The 17,595-nt window shown below is 53.3% G+C and overlaps 5 protein-coding genes across 5 annotated transcripts; all 5 read left to right on the plus strand.

Annotated features, from left to right (window-relative positions):
- Nucleotides 1-90: 90 nt before the first annotated feature.
- On the plus strand, nt 91-1,221 carry J4E84_002065 (uncharacterized protein; the record flags this gene model as incomplete). The annotated part of the gene is made up of 3 exons (XM_049384694.1): nt 91-641; nt 709-1,162; nt 1,219-1,221. 3 exons carry the CDS (start codon nt 91-93, stop codon nt 1,219-1,221), a joined length of 1,008 nt encoding a protein of 335 aa, XP_049248050.1.
- A 3,912-nt stretch (nt 1,222-5,133) lies between these two features.
- Nucleotides 5,134-7,158, plus strand: J4E84_002066 (uncharacterized protein; the record flags this gene model as incomplete). Its single annotated transcript, XM_049384695.1, has 3 exons — nt 5,134-5,343; nt 5,393-7,079; nt 7,130-7,158. The coding sequence occupies 3 exons, from the start codon at nt 5,134-5,136 to the stop codon at nt 7,156-7,158; spliced, it is 1,926 nt and encodes a 641-aa protein (XP_049248051.1).
- A 1,375-nt stretch (nt 7,159-8,533) lies between these two features.
- J4E84_002067 (uncharacterized protein) lies at nt 8,534-9,570 on the plus strand (the record flags this gene model as incomplete). The annotated part of the gene is made up of 2 exons (XM_049384696.1): nt 8,534-8,792; nt 8,846-9,570. The coding sequence occupies 2 exons, from the start codon at nt 8,534-8,536 to the stop codon at nt 9,568-9,570; spliced, it is 984 nt and encodes a 327-aa protein (XP_049248052.1).
- Nucleotides 9,571-10,163: 593 nt separating this feature from the next.
- On the plus strand, nt 10,164-11,811 carry PDH1 (ATP-binding cassette transporter CGR1; the record flags this gene model as incomplete). The annotated part of the gene is made up of 4 exons (XM_049384697.1): nt 10,164-10,277; nt 10,330-11,107; nt 11,165-11,349; nt 11,398-11,811. The coding sequence occupies 4 exons, from the start codon at nt 10,164-10,166 to the stop codon at nt 11,809-11,811; spliced, it is 1,491 nt and encodes a 496-aa protein (XP_049248053.1).
- An 842-nt stretch (nt 11,812-12,653) lies between these two features.
- J4E84_002069 (uncharacterized protein) lies at nt 12,654-14,550 on the plus strand (the record flags this gene model as incomplete). Its single annotated transcript, XM_049384698.1, has 7 exons — nt 12,654-13,190; nt 13,242-13,330; nt 13,382-13,513; nt 13,570-13,627; nt 13,678-13,799; nt 13,848-14,122; nt 14,174-14,550. 7 exons carry the CDS (start codon nt 12,654-12,656, stop codon nt 14,548-14,550), a joined length of 1,590 nt encoding a protein of 529 aa, XP_049248054.1.
- Between the last annotated feature and the right edge of the window lie 3,045 nt (nt 14,551-17,595).

Here is a 17,595-nt window from a genome sequence, read left to right on the forward strand (position 1 = left end):
CCGTGAAGAAGGAATGGGCTGGGCAGTCTCGTCGCGTTTTCGCACGGTGTCCTCTCTCGACTTCCTGTTAAACATTATGGGTTCGTCGCTATGCCCAAACTTCTTACGCGACCAGGGAGCCATCCGCTACGCTCACTATTGCGCACAGCGCAGTCGCACTGGAAGTTGATCTTGGCTATCGCTTCTTTGTTGCTCGTCGAAGCATACGTCCACGTACACAAATACGATGTCCCCCGCCCGTCGCCGCCCCTCGATGCGCCCTTCTACACAGGATGTCAGCACCCCGTCCTGAATACGACCGCGCGCGAATCTGCCGTGTTCATGATGCTCGCGCGCAACTCGGAAGTCAAGGGCGCAGTCTCGAGCGTGCGAAGCGTGCAGGAGCAGTTCAACGACAACTTTGGGTATCCGTGGGTTTTCCTAAATGACGAGGAATGGACTGAGGACTTCAAGCGGAAAGTGGGCAAAGCAGTAGGGGAAGGCGCAGACGTCAAGTTCGAAGTCATACCCAAGGAGATGTGGGGGTACCCCGAATGGATCGACCAAGACCGTGCGAAGGAGAGCATGCAGGATATGAAGAACCGGGGTATACAATACGGGGGACTAGAGAGCTACCACCATATGTGCCGCTTTCAATCTGGGTACGTCGCATGGTCCACTCCAAGCCTCTCACAAACGTAGCGCACAACGCTGACAACAACCCCACAGCTTCTTCTACGACCACCCCGCCCTCCTCCCCTACAAATACTACTGGCGCGTCGAACCCAGCATCTCCTTCACCTGCGCCATAACCTACGACCCCTTTGTCGAAATGGCCCGTCACAAGAAACGCTACGGCTACACAACCGCCCTCTGGGAGCGCGGCCAAACCGTCCCCTCCCTCTTCCGCAAACTCTCCCTCTACAAGAACGAATACCGCCTCCCCACCTCCACGCTCTGGACTGCCATGATCGACGCAAGCTGGATGCCGTGGCCCTTTCGTCGCATGCTGGCTGCGCTGCGCAATAGGGATGAGCGCGGTGATCTGTGGAATATGTGTCACTTTTGGTCGAATTTCGAGATTGCAGATATGGATTTCTTCCGTGGAGATGCGTATCGAGCCGTCTTCGATTATCTAGATCGTGACGGCGGATTTTACTATGAGAGGTGGGGTGATGCGCCTGTGCATTCGCTGGCTGCAGCCATGTTACTGCAGCCCCAGGAACTGCATCATTTTAGTGATTGGGGGTATATACACGATGGTTTGCAGGTTTGTACTTTTGCGAGTACAGAACATGAGAAGGCGAAGGGGATCAAGATACCGAGGTACGAGGACAGCGATGGGGATGGGAGGAAAGAGCTGGGGTGTAGGTGTAAATGTGATGATAAGGCCAGGCTTGTAGAACCGGTTTGTTTGAATAGGATTGGGCTCACGACTGGGTAGTCGTCAAATGTCCTGTGTACGGGTAGAACCCTCGCTATATCCCGATGCTCTCTGCGTCTTGTCTGTACTCTGGTGGTGTCTCTGTCTCTGCCCATTGGAGATCCACGTGCCCACCTGACTTCACCACCTCTTCAGTAACATCATTGCCGTTGATGACGAGCTGGCTTCCGAATTTGATCCACTCATCCGCTCCACGTACGCGAGCCCAATAATGCCCATCCCGACGTCCACCTGCAATTTCCATTCCGCAGATAACCATATCCCACTTGTCCGCTGCAATGATGTGGATACCCTGCACGACAGTTCCCTCGTCGTAAGTACCCGCGCGCACCCGATTGACTGTGTAACGTCAGTTACTTGTCCAATATAAGTGAAAAGATACGCACATCTGATTGTTCTGAGCGCGACATGACGCTCGAGCTCAGCCTCAAGCTCCTCTCTGAGGGCGAGTAGCTTCGCGGTTTCCAGAATCGTCCGGTAACCTGTGCGAACCATCATGAATAGGGCAAGCGCTATAGCCGAACCGAGCCAGGCGATTGGTTCGAAATTAAGGAGGGCTAACACAAGGCGTGTACATCTCGCAGGTAGATTGGTGATGAAAGTCCAGAAGTTGATGCATCGTAGTAGGATGCGAGCCAGAAACCTCAAGATAGCCATCACAAGAGCTTCCAGCATGGCGACGGTAGTGGGTGTTGTTGTTTCCGGTAGCCGTTGGGGTCTTTCGTTTTACGCAGGAGAATGAGAGTGGGAGTACTTCCCGATCGCTGTTGAGGGGGGTGAGAGTGATGGCGCGGGCTAGCCAACGAGCACCGACCGCGTAGTCCCTCCTTCACTTGAGCAAACGATCTTATGCGATTCCTTCGCGATCGACCCATATTTATAGTACGCGTGTTGTGAGAGGTAGGCGTATTGTAGAGGCGCCTGCAGGGTACTGCACGGATCGAGAGTTTCACTGATGAACTTGGGTGAACGTGGGAAATAAGAGGTGGGTGAATATCTCTCCTAATATACACAGAGCTGACGTGTAAGAAAGCAGACTAAGAAGAATGGTGTATGCGCAGTTGATGTTCAAGCCATCATGGTTCGATCGTCAGTATCTACGTGCTCTTCCTTCTTTGAATGCTCCAGGATCGTTCAACAGCATGCTGCGCACGTCTTCCATGGTAAAGCCTTTGTGTCTCTCACAACAAGCCTCCATACATCGTAATATCTTTCTTGGCCATTCCACATATTCCGTCCATTCTCCACTTTTGTCATCGTCTACAGCAGCTATGATCAAGGCATTCCACTGAACAGTCGCCCTTGTAGGGGTTTTCAAGGCCATTTTTGGTGCAGCTAGTGAGGACAAGACGAATCGCACGGCGCAAAAGTGGGCCATGATGACGTTGCCAAGCTGATTTGTGCGGTCAAACATGCGCATGAGTGCTTCATGTGGCCAGGTTGAGAAGATCGTGAGGATGACCATCATAGCTGCAAAAGACCGAACGGGGTACGGAGCGCCAGGGAGTGGATCCGTAACGTTTTCCCAGTCGATGCTGTCAAATGCGAGCCCGAATCCTTGTGGTAAGATCGGGTTGGCGAACGGGAAGAGATCCAACATCGAGTCACGACGTTTTGGAAGTTCATCAGTTTCTTTTTCCAGGTCTGAATGCAGCAGGAGTCGAAGTGTTTCGGCGAGCTGGCCGACAATGGCCTTCTCGATGGGATGTACACCAGTTCCGGTCATTGCACTAGAAAGGGCTTTCAAAGACAGTAGAGCCTGTTGCAAAAGTTCCTGGTCGACTTCAGGACATTTGGTAAATGCTGTGTCCATGGCTATCATGCTCAAGCCTTTCTGTGTGGAGAAAGGGCTGCTGAAACCCTCGTCTATGATAAGCTGAGAGAGGAATGAGCATCCCCGCAAAGATAAAAAGTGTTCGAGAAAGCCGTCACTTATGTAGCTTGACTGGAAGCACAGCAGGTAAGAGGTTGCTAACATGATATACGATTCCTCAGCCGTCGGGGGCCAATTAGCGAAGGCGTCCTCGAGGCCAACGATGGCTTTTTGTCGATGTTGCACCGCCAGGGCAGTCTGTGGATTTTCAACCTGAACGGCAAGATGAGATCCAGCAAGAGCTAGCATAGCGTCCATGAGATACGGGTACTGAGTGGTCAGTGATGTTAGGTCTCTTGCATATAAACCTGAGGCTGCACTCACTTTGTGGCACGCTGCTGGGACATCTTTAACCCAAAGCTCTTCCCAGTCGTGTGGAATCCAAGGATGGGCTGAGACGAGATAGTGATGAAACAGCTGCATATCTTCTGAGCTGTAGATAGTAGGCGTATCGGAAAGCTTGACAACTTGACGAGGACTTGCCACTACTGATTCGATGCAGTCACGCCGTGCATGCTTGAATACATCGGGGTATCTACAAACCACTGGAATAGTTGGTGAGACGTTGATCTTAGTTCACGACGCTACACTTACGTCCACGCTTGTCGCAGTTCGCGCATGAAGGCCATGTCTCTGGACACTAACATAGTTTAGCGGTATACGAGGCACCGGAAAACGGATGCGGTACCTTGATCTTGCGTCGCTTGCACGGGATGCAGCCCAGACGACTCTTAGTGTGTCCGCGTCGCTGTCGTAACCCTGTCAGCGCGGGTGTGTCGCCGCTAGAGGCGGTGGTGCTGCTAGATGTGAGTTAGGTATAGTTCTGTGCATCGCGTGAGAATCGTACGATTGGTCAGATCCGTTCACACTGTTTTCTTTTGGTCGTATGGGTTGCTTCGATACTCCTGCGTGGTGTATCGTTTGCGGAACATCGTCAGGTGCTTTGGGATCGTTGGCAGGAACACTGTCCCCAAGGAAGTCGCCTATGCCGTCCAACACAATGTAGCCATCAAACAAATCGTCCATGACTGCGAATACGTCAAGTAAAGATATAGATATGGTGTTGCAATCTACAATTTTCCATGTCGCCGGTGTTGTTGCCTGAATCAACCGGGATGATGCCAAGCCGTCAAGGTGTCATCGTTCGCTGGAGGCCTTGTAGTCGGAAAGTCGGCGTCAGCGGCGCTGGATCCGAGTATTACAAAGACAATTGACGCTAGAGGCCATGAACTCTGGGTGCGTGCATGTCTTCTCATACGAATGTATGCATGAAGCTGAGGCATAAAGGAGCTTGAGAAGTCGTCATCTTGACAGGGTACTGGTCCCGCACTGGCCTCGCGGACGCAGTGTCGCGTGAGAAAGTCGCGATGCCTTCAGCGAGTGCAATGGCGGGAATTTTGTGTCAATGTTGCATTTTCCAAGAGCAGAGTGAAAGTGGAATCTCGTGATGATTTGAAGCCGTTGTATGGATCCATGGATTACGGATGAGGTTGCTGTGGGTCGGCAAACGTGACGGGGCAGAAAGCGTTGGATGGGTTTCTCCCTTGTCCGCCCAGTCGGGTGGTTAGCCGCAAGTGACGTCTCCCCTTCACCAGCACCGCCATTCTTCTTACCAACACCGTGGCAATCTCCACGCGGCACCGCATCATTCACCTCGCCATCCGTATGCAGCCTCGACTGGCTTACCAAGCGACTGCGATTCTTCCCATGTGCTGCCTAACAGTGGAGTGAGGAGCACGCCCCACCAGCCACGCCCAAGCCCAATCCCAACGGCTGAGCACTCGAGCACGCCCAAACCTCCTCCAATTCCGCGCTCGAGGTCGCGAAGCACGCCGCAATGCCTTCGATTCTCTCCGACGAGGACAAGCAGACGGTCAAGCGCACCGTGCCCAAGTCGGCCAACAAGATCCACACCGTCGCTGTCGCCAAGTTGTACATCGCCTACCCGGACCGGCACCGATGGACCTACACGGGCCTGCAGGGCGCCGTCGTGCTGGCCAACGACCTGGTCGGCAACACCTTCTGGCTCAAGATGGTGGACATATCGGTAGGTGCGAGGGACGCCGCAGCACAGAATGCACGACTGACGGATGCAGCCCCAAAGTCGCGGTGTCATCTGGGACCAGGAGATCTACGACACCTTCTCGTACAACCAGGACCGCGTCTTCTTCCACACCTTTGAGCTCGAGGACTGTCTCGCCGGCCTGTCTTTTGCCGATGAGAAGGAGGCCAAGACCTTCAAGAAGAAGCTCGACGACCGCGAAAAGAACGCCCACAAGAACACCAAGAACAAACCCTTCAGCGCATCCGCAGGCACCAGCGCGCCCGCAGCCAACGGAAAGGGCGGCGGCCATGGCCACGGCCTGCTGGGAAGGCTCACCGGACGTGACCGCCATTCTTCCTCACCCGGCCCGCCGCCAGCGTCTATTATTCCACCCGTCAGCGTCACATCGCCTGTGCAGAGCACCCACTCCAATGCCACAAGCGCTCGAAACTCCGCCATCGACACTACCGACCCATCATGGCAGCCGCTGTTGAAGGAACTGCTGGCAATGGGTATCACCGAGGACCAGATCGAAGAAAACGCCGATTTCATCAAGCTATACATCGAGCAGCGGAAGCAAGAGGAGAAGCTCAAGGATGAGAATAACCAGCGCAAATCCAGAGCGCCTCCGCCTCCTCCACCGAGCGCGCCTCCCATGGCCGCATCTCTCAGCCCTCAGAACACAGGTGGCTCCAAGCGAGGACCTCCGCCCGCGCCTCCGCCAGCGCGAAGAACGAGGACAGACGCAGCCCTCAATCGCAACTCTTCGGGAAGCCCTGCGCCGCCATCACCACCGCGCGAAGCTTCACCGTCTCCAGGGCCACCCAAACCAGTCTTCAGGGCGCCTCCACCACTTGCGGAAGCAGGAAAGTTCGCCAATCTACCCCCGGCACCACCAGGCAGATCGCGAGCCTCGTCCAACGCAGCCAACCCAGGTCCTCCACCGCCGCCGCGCCCGCCCAAGACACCCGTACCCGACGAAGAGAGGCCAGTGGGAGGCAAGTTCGGTGTACCTCCGCCCTTCACAGGCAATCGCGTACCCTCCGGCCCACCTCCACCACCCCCAAGCCGAGGGCCAGTTCCTCCACCGCCTCCCGCGAGAGACACGCCATCCGCACCTCCTCCACTCCCACCGAAGACATCGGCAGCCCCGACACCGCCGCCTGTCCACAACATACCACCGCCTCCTCCGCTACCGCCATCTTCATCTCGACCTACACCAGCACCCCCTTCGAGCGCGGCACCAGTCCCACCGCCTCTACCCCCAACAAGCAATGTAGCCCCGACACCGCCACCGATGCCAGGACGATCGATTCCTCCTCCTCCACCGATGCCCAACAGCTCAGCGCCTCCTCCACCCCCTATGCCAAGCACAGGCGCACCGCCGCCACCGCCAATGCCTCCTGGCTCCGTGCCTCCTCCGCCGCCGCCAATGCCTTCACGAAGCGCTGTAGCACCACCTCCACCTGGCCCACCGCCCCCACCGAGCGGCGGTGCGCCTCTGCCCAAACCAGCGCCAGGGCGAGACGGCTTGCTAGCGGATATTCGAGGAGGAGCGAGATTGAAGAAGGTTTCAGATACAGAGAAAAAGGACCGCAGTGCAGCGGCAGTTCCTGGCGCGGAACCTGCTGGAGGAGCTTCTGGAGGAGCCAGTGGTGCAGCTACACCTGGAGATGCTGGCTTGGCTGGAGCACTGGCTAGTGCTCTTGCGGCAAGGAAGTCAAAAGTTAGTCACAGTGGTAAGTTCAATTCATCTCGCTGGATTAGCAGTATGCTGACGTGTTTACAGACGACGAATCCGACAAAGATGATTGGTAAACGTGTAGAATTCAGAATTAGCGACGAATCGACAAGCCAAGCCAACCACGACCTCATCACAACGCCGAGGAACCTGCGACACCCAGTCAGACGATATGAGGACGTGGAAAGAGTTATGAGAACGTGTATCTGGGTGACACACAGTGGTAGGACCGCCGATATCAATCTCAAGAGAAGAGCTACTTGGCTGATTGGTGTGAGAGTGTTAGTTAATACCAAGAATGATAAAGTATATTCTTCATCTTCAAAACCATCGTCTTCACATCTTAGACACCGTCCCATGCCCTATTAGTTCCCCTGCCTTCGCAAGCCGAACCATCACATCCTTAATCCTCCTGACTTCATATCCACAAGCCGCCAATAGCGCAACCTCTAGACACACATCTGCCTTTAGCCTCCCCTTCTCCCCATATCTAGCGTAAAAGTGTTCAGGCCGGCACATGTACTCTTGACAGCAGGTTGACAGTGCTGCTGCATGACAAAGTCGGTACAGCTTATTCACCGTATAGAAGTCCCATAGCGGAGGCTCTTCTAGGCTTCCGAGGTATTCATAAAATGGCGCGTGATGTAATCTGTCTAGACTTTCGGCCACCGTGAGACAATTCAGAAGACGCGCAGCTAGCTTTTGAGAGACAATGGGGAGGTTTGTTGTATGGGCTGTGTTCAGAATCGCAGAGATGAAGAGCTTAGTATGGAGGCCAGATTTGCGTTGGGTATGAGACCACCAAAGGAGCAAGTAGGTGGATGATGTACGAGGGAAGTGTTCGAGTGTTATATTGGTGTTGAGAGCGTGTAGGACTTCTTTGTTGAACGTCCCTAGGATATGTATTAGTTGGCCGGGTTCTGCGTTAGTGTCTCTGTAACTCACGGCACACAAGTCGCAGATCGAGCGCTTTTGTGAGCTCGTCGGAAGGATGTGTATTTTCATCCATGAGGTGTATAACTGTGTAATCGATGATGATGCTCCATAGTTCTGTGGGGAGAGCGACGATACCCTGGAGTTGTGATGTAGGCTCTTGCGTCAAGTCATTGGCAGCTGGAGGCGTTCGAACGAGAGATTTCAGAAGGAGGATAGTGTTCATTGTAGTGTTCCGGATAAAAAATTATCTGCTACACAGAATGCTAAAAGCTACTGTCTACTTTCTCTGCTGGTGGTTGTGGAAGGAGCCAAGCACGTACGCGGGTCCGGGATGGCTGGGAAATCAGGCACCAGGATTCGTCAACTTCATACATCGCACCCGCGAGTTGTCCAACATGCTCACTTACCGCAATGTATCCTGATGGCAAAACTTTGGGTTCTAGAAGATTATATATTCTCTTGGAAGAATGGTATTGTATCAGCCCCGAGATCCCCATCTCAATCTTCAATGGGGTCATGGGTGGTCTTTGCGCCGTCAGCTTTCCCGCCGTATACACCATTCGCATGATTGAGAGAGCGCGAGAAAAAGCGAGACTTGCTCAAGAGGCGAAAAAGAGGTTGAGACAGATTCCGCAGTCATGTCTCGATGGTGTCGAGGCCTTGCCGGTGGAGCTGTGGAGTCAGATCATTGGATATGTCTTGGACCCATACTTGCTGCACAAAGAGCGGCAATGCTATGGCATACGTAAGGTGCTAGAGATGCGTCTCGTGTGTCGTGAGTACAAGAATGCATTGACTGCAAGGTCCAAGAACTGACTTCCAGACTAGATACCTTTGACAAGGAGATACAGCGGCTGTTACATCAGCACCTGACTCTATCCCAGCTGCCGTACCGTTCATTCGTCGTATATGACATACAGAAGCAATCGAGCCTGGATCGTTCCCTGCGCGATACTCTTCTCGCATCGGCGTTGTACCGCGAAACGCAGCTTTACTCTGGAGACGGCACTGCTCAATTCATGGCACACCGCATCAAGAACTGCGTCCTTGTCGCCCAGCATCTATCAGCCGACTACAGCATGCAGAACGAACAGTTGCTGTACGAAAAGCTTTGTGCCGTTGCTTCCGTGTCGCGCTGTTGCTGGAACTACATCTTCACTCTCTGGTACGTTGGAGGCCATGCGTTCATCGATGGTGTCGACGAGGATGGTGCATTCTCAAGGGAGAAGGATATTCTCTTGGAAATATCCTTATTGTTGGCTATTGGATATCAACTCGCAGAGGTCAAGCGATGGATGCTGAGGCTGAGTAGACTGGGCATGTTGGTTGGCTATAGGGAACATGCTGTAAAGCGTCCTGGTAGTGCATTTGATGGTAGGATCGATGGTACGATTGATGTATGCCGCTTTCCTGCCTGGGATCGAGTGCTGCAAGGGGAAGATGCTGGCTGGTTAGAGGCGGAGATCGAGGAAAGTGTAACAGCGGCGAACGAAGCGCTTGACCGGGACGTCGACGATGAGTATGAAGATCTAGAAATACGATTCAATGTCTAGTCTTCGGAGGCTCTGCGGCTTTGCAGGCATGTGGAAGCGGGACCCAGCCACCGTAGCCGAAGCGTACCTGCCGCGCACATGTGCGGGATGATGCGGGGTAGCAAGTCAAGTGAGATTGCGGGCAGGCAGTCGCACACAAGATGAGGTCATTTCGGCTGCCATAAAAGCGCAGTATTACCATCAAAGACATATGTAGTGAAAGAAAATGATAGTGAAGCCTGTGATGCCGCCGCTGCAAGACATTTCCGTGCGGATGGCGGATATGTACTGCCTCGGTTGACGGCGGTCTATCCATCCTCCCGAATTCTGCGAGCCGAGCGATGCTCATGTCCTGAACTTCCTCAAAGACCTACAGTTCCCTCAAAAGCGCGAAGTACGACTGTCCCTTTTCTTCAAAGCTGCATTGACGTCGTCCGGCACGACAGACGCTAATCAACATGTCGGCCTTCAGTCGCAACCTGTGCAGCACCGCTTCACGAAACCTCCGATCACGGTCCAGCGTCGTATCGAGAGCTCTAAGGCCAATTGCTCTGCGAACTGCTCCTTCAACCCCAACCACTTCGCGCACAGCAACCGCATCATCCTTCTCCACCATGACGGCCCTCAAGAGCTCCATGCCTCAGACGCTGAGCAAGCGCGAGTATGATCCTGAGATCAAGGACATGGCAAACTACATCCACAACACCCCCATCGACTCCGAGCTTGCGGTAAGCTAATTGCACTCTCAGCGAGTATCGCGGCTAATCAAGCCTCGTATAGTTCGACACCGCCCGCTGGGTTTTCGTTGACACGCTCGGTTGCGGTCTTGAGGGGCTGCAGTTCGAGCAGTGCAGGAAGATCCTAGGTCCCACTGTGGAAGGCACCACCGTCCCCAACGGCTGCAAGGTGCCCGGTACCAACTACCAACTCGACCCCATAAACGGCGCCTTCAACATTGGTGCCATGATCCGATGGCTCGACTTCAACGACTGCTGGCTAGCTGCCGAGTGGGGCCACCCCTCCGACAACCTGGGAGCGATCCTCGCAACTGCCGACTGGATTACACGCACAAACAAGGCTGGAGGCAATCTCGGCAATGGCAAGATCTTCAAGGTCAGAGATGTTCTCGAGGCCATGATCAGGGCACACGAAATCCAGGGCTGCATGGCCCTGGAGAACTCCTTCAACAAGGTCGGCCTGGACCACGTCATTCTGGTCAAGCTGGCCTCCACAGCTGTCGTTTCCAAGATGATGGGTCTCAGCGAGGCTCAGACTCGGGATGCCATCTCGCAAGCGTTTGTCGATGGCCAGTCTATGCGTACTTACAGGCACTCGCCCAACACCATGTCGCGCAAGTCATGGGCTGCTGGTGATGCTTGCCAGACCGCTGTCAACCTCGTGCTGAAGGTCATGAAGGGCGAGCAGGGTCTGCCTACTGTTCTTTCAGCTCCTACCTGGGGCTTCTACGACGTCAACTTTGGCGGCAAGCCCTTCCAGTTCCAGAGAGGCTATGGCAGCTACGTCATGGAGAACGTTCTCTTCAAGGTCTCTTATCCGGGTAAGACGACTCTTTCAGGTCAATGCTACTTGTGAGCCATTTGCTAATTCGGTCCAGCTGAGTTCCACTCACAGACTGCGGTCGAAGCGGCGCAGCGCCTGAACAAGAAGCTCGCAGCGATGGGTAAGAGCGCCAAAGACATTGAGGGTGTAGTGAACCGAACGCATGAGGCCTGCATTCGTATCATCGATAAGCAGTTCAAGCCTATGGAGAACTTTGCTGACCGTGATCACTGCGTTCAAGTAAGTCTCACCCTTCGTGGTTCGCCGCCTATGCTGACATCATGGTAGTACATGGTCTCCACCATGTTTGTCTTCAACCGCCTGGAAGCCACCGACTACCCAGATGACAGCGAAGCTGCTACATCGGAACTCGTCGAGTCTCTCCGCCAGCGCATTAGCTGTGTAGAGGACCCGCAATTCACCAAAGATTACCACGACCCTGAGAAGCGCACCATCTCCAACGCCTTGACCGTAACGCTCAAGGACGGAACCGTGCTAGAGGAAGAGGTTGTCGAGGCTCCGCTTGGCCATCGGTTGCGTCGTGAGGAAGCAAAGCCCGAGATTCTTGCCAAGTACAAGAGGCATCTCGGCCCGCACTACCCGTCGCAGCACGTTGACAAGCTCGTCGCGTTAGCGCAGGACCCCAAGTCGCTGGACAACATGGACATCGATGAGTACGTCGATCTGTACGTGAAGAACTAGAAATCAAGATTAGCTAGATTGAGTGACTTCGCGATGGGCGCACCTCGGCATGGCTGACTATCGCGTTATCGCGTTTTCGCTAATGCAACTAGACGCGGTTGAACGACGTCCCGAAATCGGGAACGTGCGCTTCCGCCTTATTACTGCATTCTATATCCCTGTCTCTTTCACCAAAAGTTACTTCCAGCCGTTCCACCTAGCCAGTGCATTGACCCCCTAGTATATTCTTGCAATATTCCACCTTCATCGCGTGATCCTAGCCTGCCGACATATCTGTACGACCGTAATATCGGATGCGTTATGACGACGTCGTCACGGCCGAGAGAAGTCTCCGGATCGATATCGAGGCTGTGGGGTTGTCTTCCTGACCCAACGTTGAGCAGAAACTACCGACATAGGCCTTCCCAGGTTTCCTTGCCCTCCCCACGGGGAATCCCTCACGAGCTGAGCACGGAGTGGAGGCGCCGACCGCCAACTGGTTCAGCTTGGGAGCTATCTATCCGGGATCGACGGAAGATGGTCTGGGACAATGTGCCATCATCGGGCTCGTCTGACTGTGATGCTTACGGACATTGGTACCGTATACTCCAGAGATGAATTGTGGATGGTGTCGCCGCAAGGTTTGATGATCCAGATGACACGACAGTGCGCCTCATGGCTGCTTCCCCAATAAGTACTTCTTGAGAGCACCCAGTCTAGCCTGTGCTCATTACCAATCTTTGTTCACTCGAACGCTCCTGCGTTGTTACCAATTTGGCCAACGTCACCTGTCAGTTGCCCTTGCCCTACCGTCCCCCCGCCTATCTCCTCGGACCCTGGTCTCGTTCCCGCGTACCAGCAATATGTCACTCACACCGAAGAGCCCTCTTACCAGCCATCGTAGCGATGATTCGCTCGATGATGCAGAAAAGGGCATGTACGATAGTACACTGGAGTTGACCGCACCTGGCTTCGTGTATATGGAGCCTAAGAGGCCGACATATACTGTTTCGTCATTGCTTCCCGCTTCCCCTGTTCACCAAGGCATAACACCATGTACAAGCGTACCGGAGCTCTCGCTCTCACTGCCAAAGGGACGGAAACCTACCGACGCTGCCGCACTGGACACAACCGTGAAGAAACCGGCAGGAGCCAAACCTCAAAAGCCAAAGATCAGCCGGCGGATCCTCTTTGACCTCTGGTTCAACACATACAGGAAGTTCTTCACATTCGTCGTCTCACTCAATCTCACGGGAATAATCTTGACGGCATGTGGCCGATTCAAGTATGGCGAGGAACACCTCGGTGCTCTGGTACTGGGAAACCTACTTTCCGCCATCTTGTTCAGGAACGAGTTATGGATGCGCTTCCTATACATGGTCGCCATATACGGACTAGGGGTATGTACTTCTCCCGTCTCTATCACGAGTCTTTCTGACCAGTCATCATAGTGGGCACCAGTATGCGTAAAGCTAGCTGCGACATCTGTCCTGCAGCACGTTGGAGGGATACATTCTGGATGCGCATTGTCTGGTGCTGCGTAAGTAGACCTGCATGCATTCATTGCAAACAGTACTAACAGAAAGCCCAGTTGGCTCATCTACAAGTGCGTCGACATCATCAGATATCGTGCCGTACAGCACCCTGCTGTGATCGCTAGCGGTATCATCACCAACGTCTTCATCATCATCTCGGTCCTGAGCGCCTTCCCTTGGGTTCGCAAGTGAGTAGTTCCAACGAACGTGTAACTCTGTGACACCATGCTTACGCCCTGGTCAGCACCTATCACAACGTTTTCGAGAAGCATCACCGATTTGTTGGATGGCTAGGCCTCGCAGTATGCATCCCGATTGCGTTCTTCCGAGAACTCATACTAACGATCCCTAGATGACATGGGTTTTCGTGGTCATGGGCAACACCTACGACATCAAGCGTGGCGAGTGGAGGACCGACGCCCACAGCTTACTCAGTGCACAAGAGCTATGGTTCGCTGTCTTCATGACAGTATTGTAAGAGCGCGCATACTTCTATCAGCTTCTCGTACTGACCAAGCTTAGCATTCTCATCCCATGGGTCACCCTCAGAGAGGTACCAGTCGAAGTCGAGGTCCCCTCACCAAAAGTCGCTGTCCTCAAGTTCGAGCGCGGCATGCAGCAAGGTCTTCTAGGACGAATCAGTCGCACGTCCATCATGGAGTACCACGCCTTCGGCATCATCAGCGAGGGACGCAATGCTACCCATCACTACATGATCTGTGGTGTTCAAGGAGACTTCACCAAGAACCTCGTCGCGAACCCGCCTAAGACTGTATGGACACGCCAGCTCAAGTTCGGTATGTTCTTGCATTACTCTACTTGTACTTCCATTGCTAACACGACTACAGCCGGCGTCGGCCACGCCTCCGCAATGTTCAAACGCGGCATCCGTATCTGCACCGGTACTGGCATCGGCGCTGCCCTTTCCACCTGCATTCAATCCCCCAACTGGTTTCTCATCTGGATCGGCTCCGACCAAGAGCGCACATTCGGCCCCACCGTCACAGGCCTTATCCACAAGCACATCGAGCCCGAGCGCATGATTCTCTGGGACAGCAAGAAGCGGGGTGGCCGCCCAGACACAATGGAGTTGTTGAGAGATACATGGAAGAGATTCGGCGCTGAGGTCATCTTCATTACGAGCAACAGCCAGGGCAACGATGAGATGATGCAGGGGTGTGCCAAGGAGGGCATGCATGCTTTCGGTACACTCTGGGACTTTTAGAGTTTTGACATGAACTCAATCTTAGACGGAGACGGGTCGATTCAACATAGTACAGAGAGATATGAACTACAGGATGTTGAGGAACATAGCGGCATTGCGCATCTTGCAGATGGAGTTTGGTCTTTCTCTTAGAGGTGCATTGGGTAGACAAAGGGCATTTCTGACTTCACTTTCACATTGGTAGTAATGCAAGTATAATAGCAAAACACGCAACATCATCTCGACTCTAGCTCTCACAACTATCAAATTTGCATGTGACATCAACGTAATCCAATAACACAGTCAGCAAAACGAAATTCCATATCTCGGTGGTAATACAAGTCTCAGATAACGATATCGACCACCTACCACACAGCCGGCTCACCAGCCGCCTCCAAGGCCCAGATCCCACCATTGCACCCACCATCCTCGCAAGTACTAACCACTCCACTACATCCCACACACTACCACATACACGGCGCACGGTAGTCTTGGCCCCACATAGTCCACCCCGTCCGATCGCCAAGGTGCGCATTCCCTCACGTGGTAATAACAACCGGCTGATATAGGTACCTGATCCGCGAAAACGGCGCTATTGGGGTATGCTCGCAATATATAATTAATTGGGGTGGGCTGTGCGTGGAAACACACTAGAACATTGTATGATACATCACATGCGATGCGCCCTTTAATCGTCGATGGGGAAAAAAGAACGAGATTGTGGGTTCTGGTGGTGGAGGTACAAGTGTCATGTACCTGAGGCCATTGTGGCGCTTCGTGGGGTTGGGCTGCGATGAGGGTTTTCGCTTGCAGGTGGGATTATATTTCGGAGCGGGATTCCGTTAGTGAGGCGGAGGGTGGATGTAGTAGTTGCGACGTCATAGTTTGAGTTTTGGTGTGTTGGGAGTAAGAGACGGGGATATAGGTCGTTGCTTCACCCCAAGAATATGTCTGACACGGGAGATCTTCAGGCATACGATGCTACGTTACAGAACGGATGACGCCGGCTCGGTGCGATGGTCCCGTTCAACAAGCAAAAGTTAAGCTTTGTGTCTACCCGAACAAGCATCGGTCTTACTCAGCAGGATGAAGGGAATCGAAGAACCAGGGTCTTGCTAGTGATGCTAATCTTATAAATAGCTCACGACGCGAACATATACTTCCGGCCTTCCTCGCTGCTTATCCAATCTTCAGGATAGGCTAGTTCAGATAGTACTTTCTGCACGAGTTGGGTTGGATGGAAGTGAAAGTGATGAGCCACTTCGACTGCCTTCGGCCCGTATCTCTTGAGCATTGAAGCCATATAATTGACGTACGCATCTTCTGTTTAGCAATGTCAGCGCTATGCAAATAAGGCAGTAACATATGATACGAGCGTTTACTAGTAGTAGCCGGTGTGATGAATGAAGATGAAGGGCTGAAATGAGGGCTTACGTACCTCCTAGCTTGGTGTGGATCAAAATGCGATAGTCAAACTTGACTCCGTGTGCGACAAACAAGTCCTTGACATCCCAGAAGCTGAATGGCAACGGAGGAGCCCTCCCTTTCCTGTCTGAGTACGCTACATGGACCTTCTTGAGGCGTAGACCGTTTGTTTGCAAGGGAAGTGCGCTGGAGAAGAGGCGATGATAGCCATCATGATAATTTTGGGATAATGTCGTAGACTTCACTCTTAATGACAACTCCTGTAGACTATGGGGTAGTACATCCCGAATTTGAGGGTACTGCCAGCCTCCATCGCCGGTATAATCCATTGAGGGCCTACCGAGCAGTATTTGAAACGACGTGGTGAGCTTCTCCAGAGCATATAATCGGTGGAATCCATCGATGCGTGCGTGGTTCAGACCAGGGGCATCTCGTGGGTCGCGATGTGTAAAGTCGAGACGTAGGATGCGTAGCTTGTCTTGCTGCTGCTCGAGACCAGACATGATCTCCGGCAAGCCGCGTAACGAATCATTACTCGAGTCCCGCACATACTCAAATCTCGATAGTTCTTTGCAGGACATGATCATGAGCTTCGTATGTATAGCCGAAATCTTGACTCTGTGGAGTATGAGGGTGGAGACCGATGAGGACCTCTCCTGAATTGGCCAATCTTCTCCTTCTAACATCGACCACACCCCTGCTTTCACGCTTAGACGAAGTTTTCGAGGACTCGGTAAAACAAAGAGGCATGCCACAGTTGAACTGTAGCAAGCGCCATTCTGCATGTTTATATCGATAGCCCGGAGCTCGTTGTAGAATGGGTTGTTGACACTCTTGATGAGATTTCGTTGCGCAACCTGGATGATAGGATAAAGCCATATGGGGGCATCGCCGAGGAACCCGCCAAAGCGCGATGTTGCATGAAGGGCGTCCATGATGAACTCTCGTAGATTGGGTGTGAGTTGGCAACAACCAACGCGAGCTCAACCGCAGCCGGTTGTCCCTCGAGTGCCTCCGCAAGAATATGCCGTACATCATCTGGCCAGCCTCGTTGGGTCATCAAGGCTGACTCGAGCGCCTCTTTTGGTGGTCCTTCGTAAAGTGGCCTTCCATCGATCTCAGCATCGCTCAACACTTTGATGTGCCTGCAATCTGGATATGTATGATGATAAGGCCCAGGCCGAGCTCCCTGTGCGAAAGGTCCGAATGGATGGCGGAACTCCCATACGAACTTCTGACGCAGGATATCTCTTGCGACGTGGGACAAGGTGCGACAGGTGCGTGCTAAAGAATAGAGAGTTGCGTAGGTCGTCGAAAGGCTGTATTTGCGATCACGCGCATGCAGCCTAGCTTGCCTGCGCTGGCCGTCAAACAAGTGATCGAAGATGAGAGTGAGGATTTCATTGGGAAGGTCGGGAAGCGATGGACGACTTGCAATGGCCTCGGTGGACATGCTGTCGATTAACTCGCAATGATTGTACATGCGCAGAGGTTTGCAATATGCGGGTATAAAGGTTAGGAAGCTGTCTCCAAGCAAACAAATAGGAGATTACTGTGTGGTTGAGACTCTTGGCACATGCATGCACCCTCCCGGGCGACGACGTGTAGTCGTCCGGATGGTGCATCGTGCATCGAAAAAGC

Source organism: Alternaria hordeiaustralica (assembly GCF_023758085.1).
Source record: "Alternaria hordeiaustralica strain BMP 2776 chromosome Unknown scaffold_2, whole genome shotgun sequence".
Classification (NCBI taxonomy): domain Eukaryota; kingdom Fungi; phylum Ascomycota; class Dothideomycetes; order Pleosporales; family Pleosporaceae; genus Alternaria; species Alternaria hordeiaustralica.